Below are 27,204 nucleotides of genomic sequence, written 5' to 3' on the forward strand. Positions count from 1 at the left end.
ACTTTACTTTGACGATTTCAAACAATTCCTTAAACACTCACCAAGCATCAAACATCCCTTATCAGAAGTCAGCTGCCTGTACTGCCAGCTGAATGATCTACCAGGGAAATGCATCCAAATTTGCTTGAGGAAAGCATGTCAAGGAATCAGGTAAAGAAACTTGAAAAGTTATACAGTCCCTGGTGATGAAGGATCAGGAAAGAAAACTCCATGACTTTGACACTCTAAAGTCTGCTGGGTGGATGTAATATAGTGGGTCATGTGATGCTGGTAAGTTGTCTTCAAAGACTGATGGACATTACTCCTTTTGCCATACAGAGGATAACATAATTTCTAGAAGAATGGTGCAACATGAGAGGAGTGGGGTATATGCCATTAATGAGAGTGATGGTCACCAAGGGTATCACAAATCTTTTGAAATGTGTTAGGGCTTGAGGAGGCATCAAGGGCCAGATGTACCACCCATTTTTGCAAGCGCAAACGGCTTAACAGCCCATTTGCGCGTGCAAAAACTAATAGGGCCATGTACAAACCCTATTTAGCGAGTCATAATTTAATTGCGACTCACTAAATGGGATTTGCGACTCACAATTAGGAAGGGGCGTTCCAAGGGCGTCCCTTCCTAATTGCGACTCGCTACCCTACGTAAGAATGTTTTGCAACTGCAATTGCGGTTGAAAAACACTCTCAATTAACCGCCCTCTTCAAGAGGGTGGTAATGCACTCACAAATGGGTAGGGGTCCCCAGGGGACCCCTTCCTCTTTGCAAATGCAGGGGAAAATCTTTTTAGTGGCAGGAAAACGGGCTGCATTAAAAAACAAAAATCACTGCTTTATTGAAAAGCAGTTCCAGACATGGAGGTCTGCTGAGCCCAGCAGGCCAACATACCTGGGTGGGCCAGCCATTCCTAATGGGGTCACAAATTGAGAGTGCCTCATGAATATTGATGAGGCATGCAATTTGCGACCCCATTGAGAATCGCAAACAGTGTCTCTGACACTGTTGCATACGGCATTTAGCGACTCACAATTTGCGAGTCTCAATTGAACACAATTTGCGAGTCGCTAAATGCCCCAGTCGTACATCTGGACCCAAATGTGCTTTGTGTGGGTGCCTTCTGTATAGGTTATCCTTTCACTGTATGAGGCACAAGGCCTGAAGAGAGTCTTCAGTTGGAAAGGTGCCTCACTCTTCATGATGAGGATGATGATGATGATGCTCCTAGAGCTTACAAATACAGGTAGAAAATGGGCAGAAATCTGCTTAGCTTCTACAAGCTGTAGTTGATAAAGGATGCAGGGAAAGGGTTGATTAGACAAATGCAGAACTAAGAGCTATCTGAATACCAGACCCAGAGCTCAGAGAATTCCTTATTGTCAGCTTAATACTCAGAAGAAAATCTGACAACTGGAGCCTCTGTGGGGAGTTTGACCACTGAGCCGCATCACTGGCCAAGACTCAGATCACAAAATTAGGTGAATACGCTGTTTTAATGTGTGAACTGCTATGTTAACATTGATTACTAAGGGCGCCCAGTCTTATGACTGGAAATATGTCAACCATGTACAATTATGCAAGATCAAGTGATGGAAGAAATGCTATTCCTGAGTAATTAAGAGAGAGAGAGAGACAGAGAGAGAGAGGGGAAGATAGGGAGAAAGAGGGGGAGAGAAAGAGGGAGAGACAAAGAGATGGAGAGTGTGAGAGTAGCATCCCAGCAACTTGTGGCATATGGTGACCCCTCCATCTCACATATTGTATCCATGATGGTGCCAACCCCTGGCATATTAGTGCTAGTTCATTACATATTGCAGACACCAATGGTTTGATGGCACCTGCTGACCCCTTAATTATACTCATAATTATTGCTAGAAAGTTGGCAGTTAATTACATAACTTGGGCATGTTGTTAGCCACTTCTAGCACACTGTTGGCTCTGACATAATGGTAGCAATATAAGCTAAGAGTGGATACCCTGGGCAAAATGGCATGCACTTCTGGCATAATGTTCGATTTGGAATTATAATGCTGGCTCCAGCATCATGATGGTTATTATTGGCATACTATAGGCGTCCATTTGCAAGCACTAACAGTTACATGCAAGTTAGGGTATGTATGGCAGGTTTTACACATATTTAGGGGGTGAAGGCTCCTTACTCTGTTAATAGCAAGCCACATCCCTAGCCTATGCTAACACCCATCCATCCGGAACATCAACGTACCTATACATTTATCTATGCTGTCACTCATTTGATGATCTGTGCACTCTCACCCATTCATCATTCACTCATTGCTAGTGACCACTGCGCCTTCCGGCCTGGTCACCCCCACGCTCCTGTGCCTGCTCCCGCAGCCACAGCCACCCGAGGGCCGCCGAGCCCACACCAGCCTCCTGCAGCCCCAGCCACCCGAGGGCCGCCAAGCCCGCTCCAGCTTTCCCGCCGCCCCAGCCCGTGGCCCCGCCCCCCTGCCAGCCGATTGGCTCGCGCTCCCGCCTCCCCGCAGACCCTCCCGACCGGCTCCCTTCTTAAGGGGAGCCGGACCAGAACCAGGGAGTGACCACTGCGCCTTCCGGCCTGGTCACCCCCACGCTCCTGTGCCTGTGCCTGCTCCCGCAGCCCCAGCCACCCGAGGGCCGCCGAGCCCACACCAGCCTCCCGCAGCCCCAGCCACCCGAGGGCCACCAAGCCCGCTCCAGCTTTCCCGCCGCCCCAGCCCGTGGCCCCGCCCCCCCGCCAGCCGATTGGCTCGCGCTCCCGCCTCCCCGCAGACCCTCCCGACCGGCTCCCTTCTTATGACGTCCCCAGAGCGACCGCGCAGCGGACGCGCGCAGCGGGAGCACCGATTGAGCGCCGAAGGTGCGCCAAAGGTAAGCCCGTCTACGCCCGTCCGCGCCTGGACCGCGCCCAGCGCCAGGACCCCTGGCCCCCGCAGACCCCAGCCCACCCGCCGGACGTACGACGCCGCCACCACCCTCAACGCACTCAATGCCGGCCGAAGCCCAGGATGGTACCGAGCCACCCCGAGACGCACCCACGGACCCTTCTGCTGCAACTCCTGCAAGTTCACCTGCATCCGGACCTGCCCTACTCCAGCACCAACCAAGACCAAGACGAGCAACAGCAGCAGCCACCTGAAATGCATCCTGCTCAACACCCGCTCCGTCCACAGACACGCCGTCGAGCTCTGGAACCTGCTCGACACCACAGCCCCAGACGTCGCCTTACTCACGGAAACCTGGATGAACGCCTCCTCAACGCCAGACATTGCCATCGCCATCCCAGACGGCTACAAGATCATCCGAAGGGACCGCATCAACCACACCGGAGGAGGCATCGCCATCATCCACAGGAACACCATCCGCATCACGACCAACACCGACGACACCCTCGCACCCGCCGAGCACCTGCACTTCCAGGTCCACATCAACCCCAAGACCACCCTCAGAGGCACCCTCATCTACAGACCCCCGGGACCACGCACACAATTCAGCGAAGACATCGCCGACTTCATCAGCCCGCACGCCCTCCCCTCCGCTGACTACATCCTCCTCGGGGACCTCAACTTCCACCTGGAGAACAACAACGACCGCAACACCACCACCCTGCTGGACAACCTCGCCAACCTTGGACTCAAGCAGCTGGTCACTACCCCCACCCACTATGCCGGACACACACTCGACCCCGTCTTCTCATCCAGCAAGGACATCGCCTTCAGCCACGCCACCGGACTCCACTGGACGGACCACAGCTGCGTCCACTTCAGCTTCAGAAGGACCACGATCCACCACCACCAGCAACAGGTTGCACGCAGAAGCTGGAACAAGATCACAGCCGACCAGCTCGCGACCGCCCTGAGCAAGAACCCACCCACCAGCGCAACGAACCCCAGCCAAGCGGCCACCAACCTCACGAAGTGGATCAGCGACTGCGCAGACGACCTCGCCCCTCTGAAGACCCCGACTAGCAGACCCGGTAGCAAGAAAGCCCCATGGTTCACCGACGAACTCAAGAGCTCCAAGAAGAACTGCCGAGCCCTCGAGAGAACCTGGCGCAGAGACCCAACACCGGACAACATGACTGCCCTCAAGCTCGCCACCTGAAAACACCACCAACTCATCCACGCCACCAAGAAAACCGCATTCAAGGAACGACTGGACAACAACGCACACAACAGCAAGGAACTCTTCAACATCGTCAAAGAGCTCTCCAACCCCAACGCCGGTAACAACGACATCACCCCTTCACAAGACCTCTGCAACTCCCTCGCCTCCTACTTCCACAACAAGATCGCGGACATACACAACAGCTTCAGCACTCAACCGACGCACGCCACGACCGAACCACCGCCCCCCACCACCACCCTCCGCGCCTGGACCCCGATCAGCACCGAAGACACCATCCGCACGATGAACTCCATCCACTCCGGATCTCCTACCGACCCCTGCCCTCACCACGTCTTCAACAAGGCCGACTCTGTCATCGCACCCCACCTGCGGGACATCATCAACACCTCCTTCGACACCGATACCTTCCCGGGGAGAGCTGGAAGCACGCCGAACTCAGCGCTCTACTAAAGAAGCCATCAGCCGACCCCACCGACCTCAAGAACTACCGCCCCATCTCGCTGCTCCCGTTTCCTGCAAAAGTCATCGAGAAGACCGTCAACAAGCAGCTGGCCGCCTTCCTCGAGACTAACGGATCCCTCGACCTCTCGCAGTCTGGCTTCCGGGCCCAACCACAGCACCGAGACCGCCCTGATCGCAGCCACCGATGACATCCGAGCTCTGCTTGACAACGGAGAAACAGCGGCCCTCATCCTCCTAGACCTCTTCGCGGCCTTCGACACTGTCTGCCACCGTACACTAGTGCAGCGACTCAGCAACGTCGGAATCCAGGAGAAGGCACTGGAGTGGATCATCTCCTTCCTCGCCGGAAGGACACAGAGTCCGCCTCCCCCCGTTCAGATCTGAAGCCACCGAAGTCATCTGCGGCGTTCCTCAAGGCTCCTCGCTCAGTCCAACCCTCTTCAACGTGTACATGAGCCCCCTCGCAGACATCGCACGCCAGCACAACCTAAACATCATCTCCTACGCCGACGACACCCAGCTGATTCTCTCCCTCACCAACGACCCCGCCACCGCCAGAGCCAACCTCCACGAAGGGATGAAAGAGGTAGCCGAATGGATGAAGAACAGCCGCCTGAAACTGAACTCGGACAAGACGGAAGTCCTCATCCTGGGATCCTCACCCTCCGCCTGGGACGACTCCTGGTGGCCCCCCACCCTAGGCAGCGCACCCAAACCAACAGACCATGCACGCAACCTGGGCTTCATCCTGGACTCCACCCTCTCCATGACCAGACAAGTCAACGCCGTCTCCTCGTCGTGCTTCAACATCCTGCGCATGCTACGAAAGATCTTCCGGTGGATCCCCACCGAGACCAGGAAGACGGTCACCCAGGCCCTCGTCACCAGCCGTCTGGACTACGGCAACTCCCTCTACGCCGGAACCACCGCCAAACTCCAAAAAAGACTTCAGCGGATCCAGAACGCCTCAGCACGACTCATCCTGGACATCCCCCGTCGCAGCCACATCTCCGGACACCTGAGAGACCTGCACTGGCTCCCGGTCACCAAGAGAATCACCTTCCGTCTCCTCACCCACGCACACAAAGCCCTACACAACCAAGGCCCAGGATACCTCAACAGCCGCCTCAACTTCTACGCTCTCAAACGCCAGCTTCGATTGACCGGCCACGCCCTCGCCACCGTCCCCCGCATCCGAAGAGCCACCACAGGGGGACGGTCCTTCTCCTTCCTCGCCGCCAGGACGTGGAACTCCCTCCCGACCCACCTCCGCCTGACCCAGGACCACCTCGCCTTCAGGAAGCAACTCAAGACCAGGCTGTTCGAGCAGTAGCGGACCCCCCTCCCCTAGCGCCTTGAGACCCTCTGGGTGAGTAGTGCGCTATATAAATGCTTTGATTGATTGATTGATTGATTGATGCAGCCATCTACCCATGTATTTGCCTTGCCATGCATCTATCCATCATCCTCCCATCCAGTCAACCACTCACTATCTTTCTTGCACCCATCAAATCAATCTATTATTCCAACAGCTGACTAACTCTAGCATTCATCTGCTCACCTACATACACTACCAGACACAAACTAGTAAATCTATGAAGATGCATCTTTCACATATAAAAACAACCAGATCTATTGACCTTGTAGGTGCTTGCTTTTATTGTCTAGACGTAGAGACCATTACAACTGACAACAGAGAATATATAATGCTATTTTTCTGCTTAGCAGTCATTGCTATTTAGGCAATTCAAGCTTCGGGTAGGGTCTGTTGGCACTCCAAAGTTTTGATTTAAAAGCAGATGGTCTGTAATAAATAGAGGTATACCCTTTTATCTAATCTGTCAAGGGCCAGATTAGGAAACACTTCCACTGCACTTTTTCTTGAAAGCACAGTTATCAATATTTATCAAATAAAGGTTTCAGTTTGCAAGTAGTTTCCAAGTGACTTGTGATCTCTCTTCTGAAATCTAAAATGCACCAGGACGTGGACTATACCTTAAATTGTGTCTTACCCATATGGGTGACTAAGTAGGTGTGGTGATGCGAAACAGGACAGTGCATACATACTATGTACGGAAATGCCTCTTTTTGCATGATCACCCCCAAAGTTTGGACTGATGCTATTAGTTTTTCAACTTCGAGTGCACTGAGGCCTGCTAATCAGACCTGTGTCTGTGGTTTAACCCCTTACAAAATGTATGTGATACTAGCTACCCCTCAATTAGCATAAGCTGACTTACTTATAAATCCCCAGTATATGGAACCAAGGGTACCCAGGGCATGTAAGCCAGTGTCCCACCCGCAGGGCTGCAGCACTGGTTGTGATACCCTGTGTGGAACAAAGTACAAAATGGCTCCTATCCTGCTCCTGCAGCCTGGAAGAGCAGTTTTGAACTGCTTGTTCAACTTTGCCATTTAAACCACTGGTAAACCCGCCACCTCCCTTAACAATATACGCAAGTCTCCCCTAAGAAATGCCGATAGAGCCATGAGTGAGGCAGCTTTATAATATTAGGGAGGACATATGCTTTTAATATATATATATATATATATATTTTTCCCACAGTTTTATAACACGCAAACTTGACACAAAGGTATCAGAGCGCTTTACGTTACACAAGGACACATTCATATGTCCTAACAGCAACACTTCAAATTGCTGTTTTTGGGGTAGAAATGTTAGAACGAGTTACCAGCTGACCACTCAGCCCAGCAAACTATTGAATGGGACTACTAAAATGGTACTTCAAGGTATCAAATTAATCGTGACATTAAACCCTACTTGATACCCAAGTCAAATTTAATGTCACTATTAAGGAAAGGCATCTTTTAGAAAGTTGCACTCTGTTGCCCAGTGGCCTTGCACACCTGCTGGCCACCAGACAGGCTTCTGCCCTCCTGGGGAGTTGTGCTAGCTTTTTCCAAGCTCAGAAGCAATAGAAGCATGCAACAGGAAGAGATGTTACCTCCCCCTTGCAGGAAGCCACTAAGGGTGTTGTCCCAAAAGGCAAATTTCAAAGGTAAAGCCGCTGTTGGTGAGCAAATGGCGATCACACTCCTGAGGGGTTGTGCCTTTGTTCAGGTAGACAGGCTGGCAGTGGAAACAAACAGGAGACCAGTGCTCAAACTGCTAACAAGCTCCTAGCATCCAAGGAAGAGTTCAGACATCTTGGGAGTGTACAGAATAGTGCACTCTAGGATTGCTAGATGCCATACATAGCCGAAAATTGTCACAGGACAGAAGAGGTCCTGGTAGCCTGTCTGCTAGTGACTGCATCTTCCCCCCAGGGCACTTTCTGGGTATAAATATGGCACCCTGAACCTCAGATCACACTGGAACTGAAGAAAGGATCAAAGAAGGACTGCTGGACTACACCTGCTGTACCTTGGGCTAGCAAAGAGAGGACTGTGCCTGGGGCTTCTGGCTCATGCAAAAGTGTCTACCAAGCCCAAGACTAAAGAAGTGACTTCAAGGGTCAGTTGGCTGACCTTCTGAGACCAGCACCAGATCCATCAAAGATGAAGAAGCTCATTCTGGCAAGTCTGCGAATCGCAGCTGACTGCCGCTGTGCGCCTCAAAAGACCGATCCTCGATGGCCAAACGTTGCCCCGAAGTCTCATCGACTCAGAAGTGTCGTCTCAGCACAGATTGGCTGCCAAAGAGGAACACCAGTCTTCACCAAAGGATACCAGTGGACCTGCTGTGTATGGAGATCATTAGTCCAGCTGTAGCTGGCCTTCCACTGACTCAAAGAGGACTTCTAGAAACACAGACACCTGCAGCAAGGAAAGCCTAAGTGTGACTTACCAAAAGATACAAAGTCTTAGTCTTTCTAAGTTTTGGTACTTTTAATGTAATATTGGAGAGATTTTTTCCATCCAGAGTGTGTAAAACTATTTACACAATCATTTGAGGTTCTGGAAAAACGATTGGAAAGTTAGGGGCGTGGCCTGACCACCGAACATAGCGGACGTGAGTTAGGGAGGCTCCTCGACCCCGACCACCATCCGCTTAAATCCTTGCTGTGCAGGGGCTTCACATCATCCACTATCATCTACTACGGCAACCAGGGAGCGCATTTTGTTGAGGCACAATCTGCAGCAGTCCACCTAGGATCAGGCTGGGCCCTCTGAGGATGAGGCTCTGCACATTGGTCAATAGCTAGGCAGAGCGGAGGCTGGCGAGGCCCTGGAGTTGTGGCTCAGTGGCCCGGCCGGCAACTTTAGACCTGTTTTGGGACTGAAGAGACCGGGAGCCCCTTTCCTGCAGGTGAGAACGGAGTCCTCAAAGGGCGCTTAGTTTGGGCAGGACGGCTTGACTGCCTAGTAGCTGGAGATATCGCCAACGCCCTGGATGACATGGATGATGCTGGCTGATGGGGCCCTATGCTGTAGCCGAACAGGGGGGTCCAGGTTGGGAGACAGCAGGCTCCACACTGCAATTACGGTTGGGACTGCTTTTGCCCCACTCATATGTGCTCAGGATTAATATGGGTGAGGCGGGTCCTTGAACCCTGGACTACGTGAGTACCCATTGAGTCTCCTGCCTAACCGAGATACTCCTCAGCACCTACTTCTCAAAATTTGCATTGGGTAGAAGCATAATCGACAGAGAACACAGCCACCAGACCCCCAACCTTGGGTATTTCGCTCCTTCTTGTCCCTTGGTTCACAGCGAAGAGCAATCATGATGGCTACTTAGGATTCCCTTGTGGAGACAACCCATGCCCTGTGGGGGCTTCTCCCGCTGATAGGTTGGACAAAATACTGGCGGCCATTGCTGACTCTAGAGAGGCCTTTGAGACCAAATTCAACTCTCACTAACGCTATGGCGATCCTCAGAGAAAACCATCAAAAACTTTCAAACAGAATACATGTGAATACTCAAGCTAGAGCTGATTTGGACCCTCCACCCAACATACAGTGGAACAAACACAGTCGATTATAGAATGGATACCCATTGCGGAGAGCAAACTGGATGATGCGGAGGTCAGCTACCAACGAACTATTGTGTGGAATGTAGGCATGCCAAGGGGGGCGGAGAGGAGCGACACAGCTGCCTTTCTTGAACACTAGATTAAAAAAGAGGTTGTGCTTTCCCTGCATTTTGTGCTGGAGCATGCACATAGGGTTCCGACTTGGCACCCTCCAGTCCTGGTGCCCGCCCGACCTATTGTTGCGAGACGATTGAATTATTGTGACCAAGATGCAATCCTTATGGCTGTCAATGAGAAGGGTATGGTCTATCTTGGTAACACAAACATATGTTCTTTCCAGATCATACACTTAGGGTTCAGCGTCAAAGGGTATCATTTACGCAGGTGAAGAAGAAACTACAAGAACTGGGCCTTAAATGCGCATTAATGTTTTCTGCCAAATTACGCATCTCTGATGGCCAGCATACCTATTTTTTCACACAGCCGGAGGCAGAATGAGACTGGGTGGTGGCTTTTGATAAACAAGCGCCTAGTCGCCCCCGATCTCCCTCCCCAAATGCTCCCAAAGTGGATCAAATAACTATGGTCCAGATACTACATGGCCACAGATCATGGTGTGGCACTCCAACATTTTTACAGAGTGAGCGGGAGCAGCACACTGCAGTCGCAACGACAGCCTCCCTGCAGAAACTTTCAGCATCGCCACATTTACTTTCATTGGAGGCAACTATCTCAGGAGAGGATCCCTCATCAAAGGAACTTGGCTCCGATACTCCTTTATTGCCATTATTCACTGTGCAGTCTATTGCTGATTGAGACAAACTCTTGTTAACTAAGACCAACCTACATGACAGGTTATGCGACTACCCTATGACACCTTTTGCCTTCAGATATGTTGGTATTTGTGGCCCCTACCCAGCCTGGGGGGGGGGGCATGTCAGTGAATCCGTAGAATCGCCATACTTTGGTCCCCATTACATAGGTGGGCCTACTAGCCACCTTTTCTCGTTCTGCACCACTGGAGGGATTGGACATCCCATGCTGCAATCGCTACAACACCCTAAAGTCTGGACCATAAAGTCTGGGAAATGGTTATTGTCTAGTTTTTTCCTACATTCCCCTTTTCTTTGCCTTGTTGTCATCATCATGTTTGTGTTAAGTTACAGTTTTGTGTTTGGACAGTTATTCTTTGCTCTGTCCAGGGACTACCTTTGGCATCCCATTAGTCTTTTGTTTCTGTCTGAGCAACTGTAGCGAAGTACACCCTCTCGGGCGCTCCCAGCTATATCCAGTACACATAGTTTCCCTCTCCACTACACTGGTTTGGTCCTAACACTGACCACAGCTCCTCTACTTTTCCAATTCGCGGACTCACATAACCTAATTATATGGAACGTCAGGAGATGAACTCTCCGGAAAAACATTATAGGGTACACGCAGCACTGCTCTGTTAGCATACGCACATTGCTCTGTTACAAGAAACTCACTCGACCACCGGGGAAGTGTCCCAACTGCAGGCTAGATGGTGGGGCCAGGTCAGAGGCTTCCCTGGCTACACTAGAGGAGTTGTAATATGGATTAGAGTGGGAACCCCTTTCAGGCTGGCCATGGTACATATCAACCTGGACAGACACTCTATTCCATCATGGTTCCCTCCGTGGCTACCCATGGTACATAGGTGTTGTGCATGCTCCCTACCCCGAACAATGGACCTTTTGGACTCGACTAAGAACCTTAATTGTAGGCTGGCAGACCGCCCTATGGGTCATTGGTGGGGACTTCGACTCAGTCCTGGACATTCACCTAAACACCTCCCCTACTGCAATCTCCAGTATCTCTTAATGCAGACATGCTCTGGCAGTGGTTGACTCACTGGGCCCTAGATGACAAGTGGGATCTTAGATATCCAACACACAGGGAGTTTTGGTTTTACTCCCTGGTCCACAAATTACATTCCGAAATGGACAGTTTTGTTTGTTCTACATCCCTCCATAACACAGTGATCTACATTCACTACCACCCAAATATTATAAGATCATAACCCTCTCTGTATGACGGTGAAATGGGGCGCACCTTCTCTACCGATTCCTATTTGTCAGTTACGATGTTATACGTCTCAGACAGTGTCCCAACACATTGACACCTTCTTTCAAGAGAATACAGGAAACTTCTCCTCCCGTTTGGTGGAGTGGGAAACTTTTAAGATCATCACAAGCGGGTTTTGCATTAAAAACCATGCTGGGTGCCCGCAGGGTGCTCACACTGGATATCCAACAGGCCGAGTCAACTCTGACAGAGCTATAACGAGCTGTGGTGGTCTCCCCTGACAGAGCGGGTGAGCTGTGCGGGGCGCGAGTTATGTTCTTTGATACTGCTGAACTACTTAGGCGCCAAGACTGTGCTGCCTATCTAGCTAGGATCAACACTGAGGGAGACAAATCTAGCTGCTTGCTGGCACGTTTGGTTTCTCACCCATTTTTGCCTGATTCTAATCCACTATCTCTCTCCCCTCCGGGGACACAGCTCACACCCAGACATTGATCAATGCCGCTTTTTACAATTACTACTGGGACTTTTATACTGCTCCACGGGCCAGTTTGATAGTTTTGTTGCCCAACTGCCACTTCCTCGTTTAACCCGAGAGACCCGAATGCCCCTTGGCATGCCCATTATGGAACCTGAGATTCTCTTGAGTCAAAGCTCTGCCTAAAGGTAAAGTTCCAGGTACCGATGGCCTACCTCAATTGCTGATATTATAGGAGGCCATCTTTTCTAAAGGCTCCCTTACCCTTAATACCACACTCATCTCTACTTGATTAAAACCCCACAAGGATCCAATGGACTTGACATTGTATTGTCTGCACTCTATTTTTTAAATAGGGACTATAAGATTTCTACCAAATTGCTTGTATGTTGATTATTGCCGGAACTACCGGAGTTAATTCAAGATGACCAGGAAGGCTTTATATTAGGTCGTAACACCTCTTCAAATCTTCGCATGCTGTGGCATAATAAAAGTAAACTGGAAGCTTCCTTTCCCAATGCAGTCTGCATTTCATTGAACTTGGAGAAAGCTTTTGATTCCCTACATAGGGAATATATGCACAGAGTGCTGAGCCTATTCGGTATAGGTCCGTACAGGTGGAAATTGATACAAATGCTATACTCTGCCCCTTCAGCCTGGGTTAAAACTGGGAAGTATATCTCGGCACCATGGCCTGTAGGTAGAGGCACTCATCAGGGTTGTCCCTTATCGCAGTTATTTGCTATGGCCATGGAACCTTTGGCAGCCCGGCTGCAACTCCTTGAGGCCACCTGGAGACTACCAGTACATGGTACCACTCACATTGTGGCCCCTACAAGCTGGCAATCTCCTTTTTTACGTCCGAGACACAGACACTGACTTATCCACCATCACACAGGTTTTTTTTCGAAGTTTGCTAAACCCTGTACCAAACAGACATCGTGGGTTCCGGGGGAGGGAGAACGAAAATATGTCTAAACTGAGTCCTCGAAAAATATGTCCCAACCAGATGCTGATGGAGTCTATCTCCTGATGCATTGTGGATTTGAGGGGACAGTCCACATGTTACCTCAAAACTGAAACCTTTATTTTGAATAAAAACAACTTGCGTCTATGCTCAACACTAAAAAGCAGGAACATGCAAAGCATGTGTTCTATAGCAGCACATGCTGGAAACATGTAATTACATAAACTTGCCTGTAGCCATATTAAAATAGACTATTCACAAGCCCTTCTATTGTTATCGTCTAGAACAATTCGCCCAATGTTTGGGACATCTGGGGTCAAAATATTTTTGTTGCAAAAGAGGAAATTACTGTTAAAGCCCCTTGACAACCATGATAATTGCAGTCAGATGCCAGAAACATAATTGCAGCACTGAATATCACTATTATAGACCATGGAAAAAGAGAAAGCTAAACTATGATTCCACGCATCAGATTTTCGACTTATATTTTATCGGGATATTTTTCATAGTGTGTGTACCCATTATTTATTAAGATGAGAATTTGTGAGAATAGCATGCAAGCCTTGCTCCCAAAATGGCCTCTTACCAGAAACCTAAAACTCAAGTGTTATCTGTACAAGTATGGCACTCTGCTCTATCGTAGTTGTTTCTCTATGCTTGTTCTACTGATCAGTTACCCCTATTCATTTTTCCTCTTTCATAAACGTGAACTGGGTGCTTTTTGAGTTTTTATGGACACTGTAGCACAGTTTCAACTCACCAGGTCAGATTTGCGTTTCAAAAATAATTTTATAAATTAACTCAGGACAGCTCACATCACAGTGATGCGGTAAGTGGAATATGCACATAAGTTAACCACCAGATATGAAAAATATTACATTGAGGTTACCTGGATTTTCTGGAACATATGCAGATTAATTGCTTTGACTTCATCCAGCTGCTGGCGTAGTGCGACTAAACTATCTTGCTTTTCATGGGTGTCCTTTTCCAAAAGTTTCATAGCAATTTCCATTTCGGTTTTCATTCCAATTTGAAGCTCTAACTCTTTTTCCATTTCCTTAAAAAATCATGTTAAAATAGGACTAGTTTTGAAAGCGGAATGTTACTGCACGTCTCCAAAATATTGCGCATTACAAATTAGTTAGATATCTGAAGACGTCAAATGAGATAAAACAGAAATAAAAAAATATGGGACTATGTGGTGGTTTGAACTGATGAATAATGCCATCTCTGTTTGTTGTATGTGCATGTCCCAAGAACATCTGCTGTATATGCTCTGTCATCGTGTGATAGTTACCTTTGTTAGTGTTTTGTTTATCCTTGGGAGGTAGTCGGTAAACTGGGGATCTAAGGCTATGAAGGCGATAGTTAAAAGGAGAATGGCATGGTACAGTGAAGGTTGGATGTGCCCACCTTGCCCCGGAAGGGATTATGTATGATGTAAAGCTAAACTCCCCTACTCTGTGTAGAGACATTACTGATAGAGTAAAGGCAAGGAGCTTGTATCTCTGGAGCGAAATACATGTATGTTAGTAAGGAGAAAGACTTTAATCTGAATTGCTAAGGTTTGATGAGGCAGTACCATCACCTTTTGCGCCCGAGACACTGTCTTGGCTGATTATTGCTACATCATAAATTATTTCCTTTTTAGTGGCAAGTACCTCAATCTGTTGACATTGGTTATAGCTGTATTCACTTGAGGCGTGGCTGTGCGCAAGCCCAGCACACATTCATTGAACTTGTGTGGTTAAGTTCTTAAACTGATGGTGCCATGCTAAAAGGCATGTGTGGTCAGTACTCGGTAAGCATATGAGGAAGTAGTGTGTTAACAGATTAGTTTCATTGACATGCTGGGAATGTTATGCCCTATTCTAGTGGGCAGCCATTTCTGGGGATATGAACAGATTCTCAGTGCTGTTTAACAAACTATGTATACCACAAACCAAGTCTTACAGGGCTCAACCCGTGCCGTACCTTAACTCAGTCACTGTTTGATTGCGTGGACTCACCTTTGGAGGCAGCCGTTTGGTGAAGACCACTGGACTGGAACACCGACACACTATACCACGCAAATAGAAAGAAAGGAATGCATGTGCAACAGTGAGCCCCGAGCACTGACAACTCCCGTAGAAGAACATGGTGGATAGCAAGTCAGTCAAGGAAATAAGGCAGGTGGAATAAGAGAAGGCAGAAGAGGCGTGATAAGAGCTCACAGATGTAAATACACTTTGAACTTAGTGTGATTACAGACAGCTTCAGTGGTATTGATCCGGTGCAGTGTTGGGTATCAATATTGACCTAGAACTGAAACAGAGGTGAACAAGGAAGAACTGGTGTGTTTTAATTATGTGTGAGTTGGAAGAGATGAAGTGGAACTTCCTATATTATTTAGTATCTGTATGAGGACCCATTCACAAGCTTAAAAGGAAGATGATAATAGTTATGCACTGCCTAGGGCCTGAAGGATTAAGGGTCTCTGAAATTTCACCCAATTGGATTAAATCAGATCTCCCAAATGAAGTATTGAGCATAAGATCAAGTTACCTACCTTTAGTAATGCTCCAATGCACCGGTAGGTGGCATTGTGCGACTGATTGTTGACTTCATTCTGCCTTGGAAGTGATGATGGAGTCACATAAAAACACCATACCTGAGCATCGACAGTAAATTTTCTTTTTAGGTCTTGCCTAGGCAGCGTATGTGCTGTCTCTTCAAGACATGCATTATCTACTCTGTGGGCTTACAGCTCACCCATCACTTTTCATTGGTGTTGTTGCATGTCCTTACAAAAAGCTTTCTTCATAGTGGGTAATGTATCTTTTTATGTCACTCCTCTTGGTGTTTGCTCCCTCCGATTGAGACGGGGCCTATTACTTGTATCCTTTCACTTTGCTTTGTTTGTTTGCTTCTGTGCACTACTTTTTTTGTTGGTTTCTGAAAGTGATCAGGAAAGTACTGTATTCTTTCTCTGTCGTGTTACATAGTGTGTACTCGACCCGTATCGGAGTGCTTTACATGAGCACCAGTTGCATTTCTAACACACATTCACACGCGAACATGACCCTTATCGGAGCTCTTTATCAGAGCGCTGTACATGAGCACCAGTTGCACTACAAACTGACACATTCACAGGCACGCATAGATTAAGTGATTCACCCAGAATCAAGGGATGTTGAGCCTACCACCGAGACTCAAATCCAGTTTTCCAGCTTCAAGGTCAGCTGCTCTAGCCTTTACGTCACTTAGAATCGGAGGGATTGTGGTAGGAAACACACTTTCATGCTAGAGGATAATTGCACTTCTTTCTTTTTTTATAAAGAAGGCCATACCAATGGGTTAATAAGGTATGATGTACGATGGGGTTGTACAGAGAGGGGTGGTTGCCAGCAGGCTCACTCGAGAGAGGTAGGCGGGCTGGGCTCACGGGTGCATGTTTTAAAGGAAGGATGTGCTTAAGGAGTGGCCTACACCCCCAGGAGTCCGTGATGCACATCCCACCTGTCGTGTCCTGCTGGAGTCACCCGTTGCTCTTGGATGTTCTGGAGTGGACGGGAGCATTAGAGTAAGTTAAGGGATCCCCGCAATGTTCCTGCATCAGCAGCCAGGCCCGAGTTGCTGACAGCCACCGCTTGTATTTGAAAACTGCAGCTGTGTACTCTTGTTTATTAAGGGTAGTGGAGGAAAACTTGTCAGCTTCAGTGCACTTTTATCCTGCAGGAGTTTATCAGCTATGAGTCTATGGGGAAGGAGAGCACTACACATGCTGTAGCACCCTGCTCAGTGTGTATATTTGGAGGTCATGCCCTTTTTCGTCTCTCACCTCATGCCTCACTCTAATCAATTATTCTGTTGCGAGCTTTCCAGTCTCAGTGCACATCATTTTCACCCACTTTCTATCCTGTTACTGTGGCTTCTCGGGAGATAAAGCTTCCCGTACCGGGGGTGTGGCACGCTGCACGTTAAGCAGCAGACAACAACGGCTGCTGTGATTAAAATATGGTCATGCTGCCTATTTTAACGTTAAGGAAATAAGCCCGTACTTGATGGGCATCTAAGGACATAGTAATTATGAAACTGGAAGCGCGAAGTTAGCTGTGTTTCCTGGATACATCTAATATCAGCGTTTCGGCTGTTTAACAAATCCAATTCTGTAATATCACAAAACCATCCTGCCATATTCCAAGAGATGACTCCTAAACCATTGCTAACTATATCTGGAATACCTATTATCTAGAGGGCAATCATAATTCAGTGCACCTTCTAGCCAGCTCCAATGTCTAATGTTATTACTGGGGGACAAGCTATCTTTTTTGTCTTCATTTATAAAATTATTACATTAATGCTTCGGCTGGCTAACATCAAAACAAAACATTTGCAAAGCCAATAGGTCTACCGTGGCAGACAAAACATCCAACAATCATCACTTATTCAGTAAAACATTTAAAACTATTTTATTAACACAAACAATTTACACTTACTAACCACATAACTACTGTAGACTAGAGAAAACAAACATAGAACCTCTTGCAAAGGCAAAACCAATTGGATTTGCCAATGCTTTTTTTACTCTGTCCTAGCCCTCAGACGTAGATCCCAACAAAAATCCAAGGAACCAGTGTGATTCTTAAATAGGGGCCTTTTCAATTAGCAAAAGAGGCAGTCTCACAAAACGGGGATGCAGGTAGGGGGGCAGTGAGGATTATGCAGTCATGCAGAGCATCCACTAGAAAGAGCATTACTGAGTGTAAGTAACTGGTACTTCTAATGGATACTTCTAAATACAGAATCCTCAACTACAAAATAGATGCCAATGCAGTACCACCAAAGGCGGTGGGCCTGTGGGATGGCCCAGATAAAAAATTCTACAGTACAGAATGGGCAAGATATCTATCCAGTCGGACCTGGGTGTCAAGGCCGAAGTGCTTCGAGAACCTGTGTACCGACACCCATGTTGCAGACTGACAGATGTCAATGATGCACATTCGTGTGTCAGCGCAGTGGTACAAGCCTTATTCCAGATAGTATAACCCCTAGTCCTTCCGAAAGCTGCTCCTTGACCAGTGCTTAGCAGATCTTAATGCAGACAACCATCCACTTTGACAGCGTTCTTTTCAGTGCTGCCTTGCTTTTCTTTGCCCCAAATAAACTCACAAAGAGCTGATCGTCCATCCAATGGTCTTTGGGACGATCAATATGATTTTGGAATCAAGCTGATGGAGTCTCTCCTTCTCTTTGAAGGGTGAGGCTGAGCAAAGAATGTTGGTTAAGTGATGGATTGCCCAACGTGAAAAGCAGTCATGACTTTTGTCAAAAAGGCCACTCTCGATCTCAAAACCACCTTATCTGGGGAAAAAAGCGGTGCAAAGTGGCTGCACCAAGAGAGCTTGGAGTTAATTTGCATGATGAGCCATAGTCACCGCAACCCGTAACACAGTTTTAAGAGTCAGGGGACATAACAGATAGCTGTGCTTTGGTTTGAATGGCGTACATATAAAGTGAGGAACAAATTTTAGATCTAGCTGTAGCATCACAAAGGGTTCTGGAAGAAATAAATAAGTCAACACTTTTAGAAATCTCAATACAACGGTGATTTAAACAAGAACTGTCGGACAGATAAATATAAAAAGGCAGAAAGGGCCAACAGATAACCTTGTGCAAGCCCTTGCTAGACCTGAGACAAATGAACTCAAGGCCATCCAACAGTTTGGCCTGCAGTGGATTAGTATTCTGCCAAACCAGGCTACCAGGACACCTGGTAGCCAGGATCATATTCACAACTTAGGGAGGAAGATCAAAGTCAGACAACTGTTGCCATTCAATCTCCACATACAGAGATGCAGACTGAACAAATTTGGGTGCAGGACACTACCCTGCTGCTGCAACAGGTCTTCCAGAAGCGGTAGCTTGGTCAAATGGCATATGCGTCTGGCGAGAAGTTTCAGGCACCACACTCCACCAATCTGTTGCCAGTAGGATGACTTGGGCCCTGTCATTCCTGATCATATTCAGCTGGAGAGGCTGTGGCTGAACAGGGTTCAGGAATTCCCTGTCTGGACGCAATTTAAGAGAGAGAAAGGTTTCTTGGAAACTCCAGTGAACAAAATATTTGACATTGTATCTTCTCAATGATTGTGAAACGATCTAACCAGAGTTCTCCCAATTGCTGAAAGATCCCCTGTGCCAACCTAAGGTGTAACCGCCATTCATGATCTCCCAGGTGCCAGCAGCTGAGTTCATCCACCTGGCGTTCAAAGATCCCACCAGTGGTTGACGACCAGGGAAATGCCCTGGTGCTCCATCCAGTTCCAGAGATGAAGTGCCTGCTGGCCCAGGATGCAGAATCCCACCCAGCCCTGCTTGTTGTAGTATCACTGGGTGTCTGTTTTGAGAACCTGAACAATCCTCCCTATGGTGGATAAAAGAAAGGCTTTCAGTGCCAGATGGATGGCCCCCAACTCAAACAGACTGACGGGGAGATGAGCCTCTGCCAGAGACCAGAGCCCTTGGGTCGCCACTTCTTACAGTTGGACCTCCACATCCCAACACTGATGCATCTGTCCCCATCGTCAGCTTTGGGTGAGTCAGAGAGAGGGGTGAGCCGCCGCCTGTCCACTTGTGATTGAGCCACCACTGCAGGTCTTTCACAGTCTCCACCAAAACCTTGATGGAATCCAACTGGTTTCCCTGGTGCTGGACCGACTGAGACTTCAGGTTCCACTGAAGAGCCTGAATTAGCCACCTGGCATAGTTGACGAGGAGGACGTCAAAAGGCCCAGAGCCTTAGAGCCACTCTAAAGGAGCCACAGGTCTGAGGATGAGACTTTGGGATCACAGCCCAAATGTTCCAGACATGTGGTGGTAGAGGAACGGCCTATAACTGCACCATATGCCGGATGGCTCAAAGGAACCTCTGCAAGAGTCAGGTGTGACTTTGGCACATTGACAATTAACCCCAGCTATGTTAGGAAGCTCGCCATCATCTGGAGGTGATAAACAATTGACTGTGGTGAGCGAGCTTTCAACAGCGAGTCGCTCAGGTAGAGGAAAACAGGAATCGCCAACCTTCAAAGCTGTGCTGTGATCACCGCCATCACTTTCATGAACATCTGAGGGTTGCTGGCTGGTGAATGAAAAGGGAGCACAGCAAATTGAAAATGCAACTTAGCGTTGTCTGCTTGATACCTGCCCGACCCCGAAATTACTGATATGCAATGTAGCAGGGGGAGTGGGCCTCGAAGTTGCCTAAACTCAAATCTTCTTGAATAGCCTTGAAAGATCTAAAACTGTGGAAGGTACAGTCTCATGCATGGAAACACCCAAGGAACATTTAGAGAGGCAGAGCTTTCTTTAAAGCATCACAATGTTGAATCACTCTTCTCGCCAAGGAGGCAAGAACCATCAAACGGCATGTCCATTAAAGTGGCAAGCACGTCACCAGAGAAGCCTGTGAATCTCGTCCAAGCATGCTGCCAAGCACTACGGTAGAGCCAGCTGCTCTACCCATGAAGTCAGTATTGCCCAGCATCCTGACCATCCTGAATGGTTTGAGCCCGGTTGGCCAGAAATTCCTCTGGGCCTACCAGCAAAATCTTGCCAACCATATCACATAGAGCCTAGGTATATCTCAGCAGCAAACAGCTGGCTTTGGCTGACTAGATGGGGCTAGACTAACCAAGAAAACATCTGCTTCCTAAAAAGTACGATCGTTCAAACTTACATAAGTTGGAAGTTGTAGATTTAATACCTCACTCGGTCACGCCTAACTCAGCTTGCATGTCTCAACCCCATTACAAACGATGCACTCTTCTGTGGCTGATTCAGGGGTGGACCCAGTGTTCAGGTAAGTGTCTAGCCTTCTGGCCTCCTGCAAGTCCATGTATACATTTTCATCATCTTAGTGTGAGGGAACATACTCCCCTTCATCTCCAATGTAATCCCCAAAGGCCAGTTGGCTCTGGTAAGAGTCCGTAGCAAAGATTTGCTGGAGTGCAACTCTGAGGCAAAAGCATGATTCTGTCTGAGTTGGCATGAACTGGGGTTAAAAGAGTCAGTGCGGCTTCAGGGGGCCAAATACGCCTGGTGGAGATGAATTCGGTTTGGAGTCAGATAAGACTACAGGAACAAATTGTTTTTTCTTCGACACCATCTAGGTCAGTGGGGCTGGCATACATTTGGGTGGTGGACTGGAAGTGAGCTCAAGCAATGGGGCAGAACCTGAAGCAAGTTTGGGATTGACAGAAGGCGCTGAGGGTGGGCCTGTCATCAGTAGATAGAAGTATCCATTAGAAGTACCAGTTACTTACCCTCAGTAACGCTCTTTCTAGTGGATGCTCTACATGACTGCAGAATCCTCACTGCCCCCCTACCTGCATCCCCGTTCTGTGAGACGGCCTCTTTTGCTAACTGAATATACCATATACTTGCCCTCCACTAGCAGCTTATGAGTTCCTGTAGAGGGACCATCCAGAATGATTGTATACTAGAGGAAGACATTGACCTGATAAATAAGAAAGGTACTGGGCCAATGGATGAATTCCACAGCATGATCAGGATTTAAGTCTTTAGTCTGTGTAGATGTTTGTGATTGAGTCGAAGTGTTGGAGGTGAGGGGGTAGATGTTAGATGAGTTTCAGCTTGTGCCTAAATTGTATGAGATTCAGCATCCATTTTCTGATGTTATTTGCACCCATTTCTGTGGGGGGGGGGGAGGGAAGGGGGTTAGTTGAGATAGTAGCCAGCTCCAAGGCACTGTCAAAGGAGACATCCTGATTCTTGTGATTCTGCCTGAGAACCACCCCTGCATTTCGATTGTGGTTTGCTGTAGAATCCTGCAGATATTTCACTGTGGGGCATTTGTTGCTGGCCACAGGAGAATGGAACGGATTGCATCTATTGTGGCTGATAGCATTCGTATCTAGAACTTTGATGATACCCTTCCCCTTGCGCTGTCATTGGTTGTATGCTGCTCAAAACGGGTAATCTGGGTTGGATTATTCCTTTGGTTTAGGTTTGAGCAGTTTTGCAGCTAGCTGCAGTGAAACTCTGCTTGTCGATGTATACTCCAGGAATATTTCTGATCATTTCCCAGTTCTAAGTTCTAATGTAGATGGAACAATAATGTATGGTTCCGTCATCAACAGGGTGCCTGTCGAAAGAACTGACCTTTCCAGATTCTTTGTCAACAGCGTGGTCTATGGGGTGGTCGTCAGACATTTTTTTATTTTTCTTCTATATAGAAGGTGGAGTTTGTGACCTCCTCATCAATGGTGTGTCCACTGATGACTTTTTAAGTTGTAGTGAGGCTTGTGGTTACATTGAGGTGGATGAAGGTCTTTTCTTCACATCAGATTTGGAAACAGACAGAGGCTTGCTAGATTTTTTTATGGGCCTTTTTGGATTGTTCCGGAGGCTCATAAAATGACGAAGCCAGTTGTTCCACACAGGGTGAGGTTTTTGATGACTGGCCAGTTTTCGGATAACATTTACGTTCTTATTACCCCTTCTCAGAAAGGGTGCTCTGGACTGACTCATCCCCAGTTTAAGGCATATCTATGACCATATATTTCTGTAATCACATCAAAAGCCTTCCTTCATGGCCCTTAAGAACCGTTGCCGAGAATATTATGCATATTTTGCAGTCCTTACCCTTGTGGTTGGGGTGAAGCCAGCAGATCCACCCTGCAAAGATAATCTGTGTAAATGTTCATCTATCCACTGGCATCACAGGCTTTGAAGCAATTCTCTTTTGAAGAAGATTGTATTTTAGGAAACATCTATCTTTCTCATGTAATCAGAAGCTGGTGGTGGATGACTCATCACACAGGCACACACCCCTGAAGAGAGGGGTGTGAAAAGGACTTCTGAGGTAAAAGTAGAGTTGTTTGTCTGAAGAGAGAGCAAGACTCTAGGACTCACTTTCCACTGAGGTGAGATGGCCTCAGAACGGGTGGAGATCCCGGTACTGTAATCATTTGTTTGACAATGGGTCTTTTTTACTGATGTTACCTCGCTAAAGGCCTTTAATGCGGATAGGCTCTCAGTCTGCTTTAGTTATGTTGCCATGGAACTCCCACCTCAATGACTGGGAATGTTTCAAGCATGCGAATCTAGCAAAGTACCAGTAATGGAGAAGGATTAATTAATGACCTGTAATCCTAGTTCTCCTGCAGGGGAATCTTAATTGTAGTCATAGGTATGAAACTGTCCCGTGCCCATGCAGGATCGCGGAGCACTTTTCACAAATATATATCCAATTTTATATACATCTTTATTAAAAAAAAAATAAAAAAAAAAAAACTATTTTCTTTAATATAAAGAAAAAAATAGTATTTTAGGAAAGCATATGAAAGGCTATCTTGGCCAAAGTTTGGCTATTTACTTCAAATAAGTAATAATTTTTTAAAGGAACACTAGAAATAATGTGGTGACTAGAAAACCCTTTTGGAACCCTTTTTTAAAGGAAGGGTGAACGAAAATAGGGACAATAGAGTAACAGGCTGAAGCATGAAGGGCAGGGAACACTGGTGCTGCTCCTTTAAGGAGCATCATTCCACTAGTATCCCACAATGCCCAGTAGGTGGCAGTTGAGCCAGTTCTTTATTCTTACTCCTGATGACAGGATCATTTAGCATGGAGCACGGCCTTTTGGAGGTTTTCTTCCTATCGGAAACTTTCCTTCGCTTAAAGTCTTTAGAGAAAAATCAGCAATTGTTTTTTGTTTTTTGAGAAAATAGAAATATTTTTCCTTCACAAAATATCATTCCACATGTGCAAGAAAGAAATCTCAAACAGACCCTCACATCTGTGCATTGTGTGTCTTTCTGATTCATATCCTCCTGACTCCTGCAAATTTGGTAAAACATGTCCAGGAGAACTTAAAGGCAAGGAGAAGTTCAGGCTTCTTGGACTTCAGAAGATTGATGCAGGTGTAGAGGTAGGATGCTCCATTTCCAAGGACTCCCTATGTGGGAGACCTAGGGAAAGATCACAGATGAAGAGAAAACGCACCTAGTCAACGTCGAGGACTATGACGCTGAAGGTAGGGCCTGTCACTACCTGCTCACTGATGAGAGCTGGCTCGAGAAGTAGTTTGATGTAGAAGATTATATCGACCTTTAGGAGATATTCGACATAGGGTGAATCTTTCCTCTCCAGCAAATATAAGGCAATTCTCCATTTACGATCCTTGAGGTTCTCCGTTGGAAAAGTAGATCAATTATCACAGCGAGGGGCCTTATGTTTAGGATATAAGCGGGGGTCGTGGTTGGCAGCCGTGCAAGATGGTCGCATCCTAGGGACACTCCTTACCAGCCACTCTGAATCCTCCGGAAGCAACTGAGGTCCAGACGGGGGAGAGCGAGGAGATAAAAGTGCTCTGATACCTCCTGAGGGTAGAGGAGCCCCTTTAAGACATGCAGGGGCTCCTGCAGTGGTGACGGAAGCACCCATCCATAGCAACACATGGCCTCAAGACGGTGGGAGTGCTAAGTGCAGCGGGCTCAGCTGCCACCCGAGCCTCGTTGTGAGGCCCAGTAAAGGAGGGGCTGGCCTGGCAGGAGCCCTCTGGGCCAGGGAGACTTTAGCGGAGTCTCTCCACGGAGTGGGGGATTCTGATTGCGCCTGCAGCAGTCCGCCTGATGTGGACTACGGATTCTGGCTGGCGGCAGGCCTAGATTGGAGACAGTGGCCTCCTGGGGTCTTCCAACGGAGGAGCAAACAACCTGCCACAAGCCCTGACTTGGAAGGGGGGTGGGGGGACAGCGGAGGATCCTCTGGAGGAGCGAGGAGCCACGTCTTAATGCTCTGGGATTTTTTTTTTTGCTGGACCCAGCCCACCAGGGCCCCTGAGAAGGCAGTATTGGCATTGTGGACGGGTCCGGATACCCCAGAACAACGTGTTGGCAGAGTGGACTGCTGGGGGCCTGGCAGCTCTACCCAGCTGCCTGATCCACGTACAAATACTGTGCAGCCCTGCTTGGATGCCTGTTCAGGGCCAGGTGGGGCAGGTGTGCCTGAGGTGAGGGGGCACCCACGGACTGTTGATATTGAGGGTAGAAGTTGGGGTACCGCCTGGAGGTGCTGCTGGGCCTGAGACCCAGAGGTCTGAGGTGTGGAGCGGACTGGGACCATACCTGCCTGGACTGGGCCCGGCATAGACCGTTGGAGGCTGGTGAGCGTGGGCTGGACGGGGGCCTCCTTTGACATGGGGGTGCATCTCCTGTGCCTGAAACTGTGTGTTTTGCTGAGCTGGATGAAGACTACGAGTGGTGTACTTGCGATTTCCTGACTCTGGGGCCAGGGCCCAACTGAGGCGGAGGCAGATGTTCCCTGCCACCCCTGAGATGGGGGTGTCCTGAGCTAGAAGTTCCATTTTTTCCTGGTGAAATCCATCCTGGGCACAGTTATCACGAAGATGGGGTGCACTAGACCATTGCGAGAGGACACGATGGACACTCGACCTGGCTCAGGGTCCACGGCGCTGCAGGAGGGCCCACCGGACGTTGCGGAAGACAGTGCTGGGAATTCAGCTGAGGGAGCGCTGACAGGCACTACGTCGGCGCAGATCCTTGAAGCCATCTTCAACCATAGAGACTACCTGGAACAAAAGATTGAGACGCTTGTAATAGACAAGGGGATCTTGCGCATTGACCATCGTAAGCTGATCGCCAGGAGGACGGAAACCGAAATGGCGGTACCTGCAGTACTCCCCCACTTGGATGCTCTAGCGGCGTAGGTGAGAAACCTTACCAGAAGGGTGGATACTCATGAGCGACGAGCAGCAATGACGAGGGCCACAGCAGGCGGAACAACATGAGCATAGTAGGATTCGCGGAAAAGGTGGAGGGACAGGATATGGCCCGATTTCTAGAGACATGGGCTGTGTCTACAGTAGTTCCGCAGGGGTTGTCGCTGTTCTTCACCCTGGAAAGGGCGCACCACATACCAGGCTTTGAAAGGATTTAAGAGTGGTCCCCTGCATAATGTCTTCTAGCGTGGAGATACCAATGAGGTCCCATTTGGGGAACCCACAAAGCGCCGAGACCGGCCGTAAATAGGTACCCTGCCAAAAGGGAGTGGATCCTGTTAGCCTACCCCGCCAGCCCATGGACCGGACCACCCGCTTCCATGTCTGGAAGACTGTCTGGCATGCCGGAGAAAGCACTTCCAAAGATGCATTGCTGTATAGAAAATGGAGCAGGGGGGCCCCCGCCATGGCAATCCGCTCAACGGCGTATGCCGGATCTGTCTGGGACCCATACCACCATTCATTGATCACTAGGAGTTGCGAGGAGGAGTAATACGCATAAACATCTGCCGCCGCAATACCCCCGCAATATGTGGATTGCGTACAGGTGGAAAGCGCCACGCGGATCGTGGGACTCTCTTTTTTAAAACAACCCTGGCTTGTTCTATTTTAATTTCTGTACTTGTTTGGAGAAGTCAATAAAAACAATTAAAAAAAATACTTAGGCTAAAAGCACTATGTGCATTTCTCATGAGGGTCATCACTATAAATCTGCTGTCGCCCCCAAGAGGAGCAAATCTTGAAGAGAGATTTCTTAACCTGTTTTGTCAAGATGATGGTTGGGCCCTTCTCTTGTGCCAGGATCTGCCAGGAGTCCATGCAAGTTGTACAAAAGGCCAGAACCTAGTCAAATGTAGAAAATATGTCAAGATAGAGCAGATCAGGGACTCCCACACACAGTATGTGCAGTAGAAATCTAGGCTGTGGTGGCTGGCCTTCGAGTAGGAGTTCCGCACTTCCACCCTACTGAATGAAGTTTGGTTGTATCAAATGAGGTGGGTGGGTTAATAAACAGACTTTTATTGGATCTATAGCCCTTTTAACACAGTTTACCATTCAAAGCCTGATTACGAGAATTATTCAAGCATGTGAACCTATGAAAGATCCAATGCTAGAGAGGATAGGATTAATGACCTTAAAGAAAGCTGTGATTTTTCATTTTCAGGAACATATCAAAATATATCATACACTATTATACTGACAACCCAGAGAATGTTACGGTATGTAAATGTTCAAAGCAAACTCTAGAACATCACTGATCTGATTCTGGTGAACCAGCCCTCTTAATGTTTTAGACTTATCCATTCCATAAATTGGGATTACAGGGGGCCTCAGAATGAGGACCAAAGGCCAAATGCTACAGGCTGTAGGATCTCCATCAAA

The 27,204-nt window shown here is 48.1% G+C and overlaps 1 protein-coding gene across 8 annotated transcripts in view; it reads right to left on the reverse strand.

Moving 5' to 3' along the window:
* LOC146810867 (RUN and FYVE domain-containing protein 1-like) overlaps positions 1-27,204 on the reverse strand; it is a 516,661-nt gene that overhangs the window by 185,393 nt on the left and 304,064 nt on the right. For 6 of the 8 annotated variants that reach the window (XM_085617892.1, XM_085617895.1, XM_085617894.1 and 3 more), the window contains one exon: positions 13,906-14,073. The exons of the other annotated variants lie outside the window; for them this stretch is intronic. In XM_085617892.1, the coding sequence (XP_085474018.1) occupies positions 13,906-14,073 (168 nt within the window). The remainder of the gene's footprint in view (positions 1-13,905; positions 14,074-27,204) is intronic. 8 annotated transcript variants of the gene reach the window in all.

Source organism: Triturus cristatus, chromosome 7 (genome assembly GCF_964204655.1).
Source record: "Triturus cristatus chromosome 7, aTriCri1.1, whole genome shotgun sequence".
Taxonomy (NCBI): domain Eukaryota; kingdom Metazoa; phylum Chordata; class Amphibia; order Caudata; family Salamandridae; genus Triturus; species Triturus cristatus.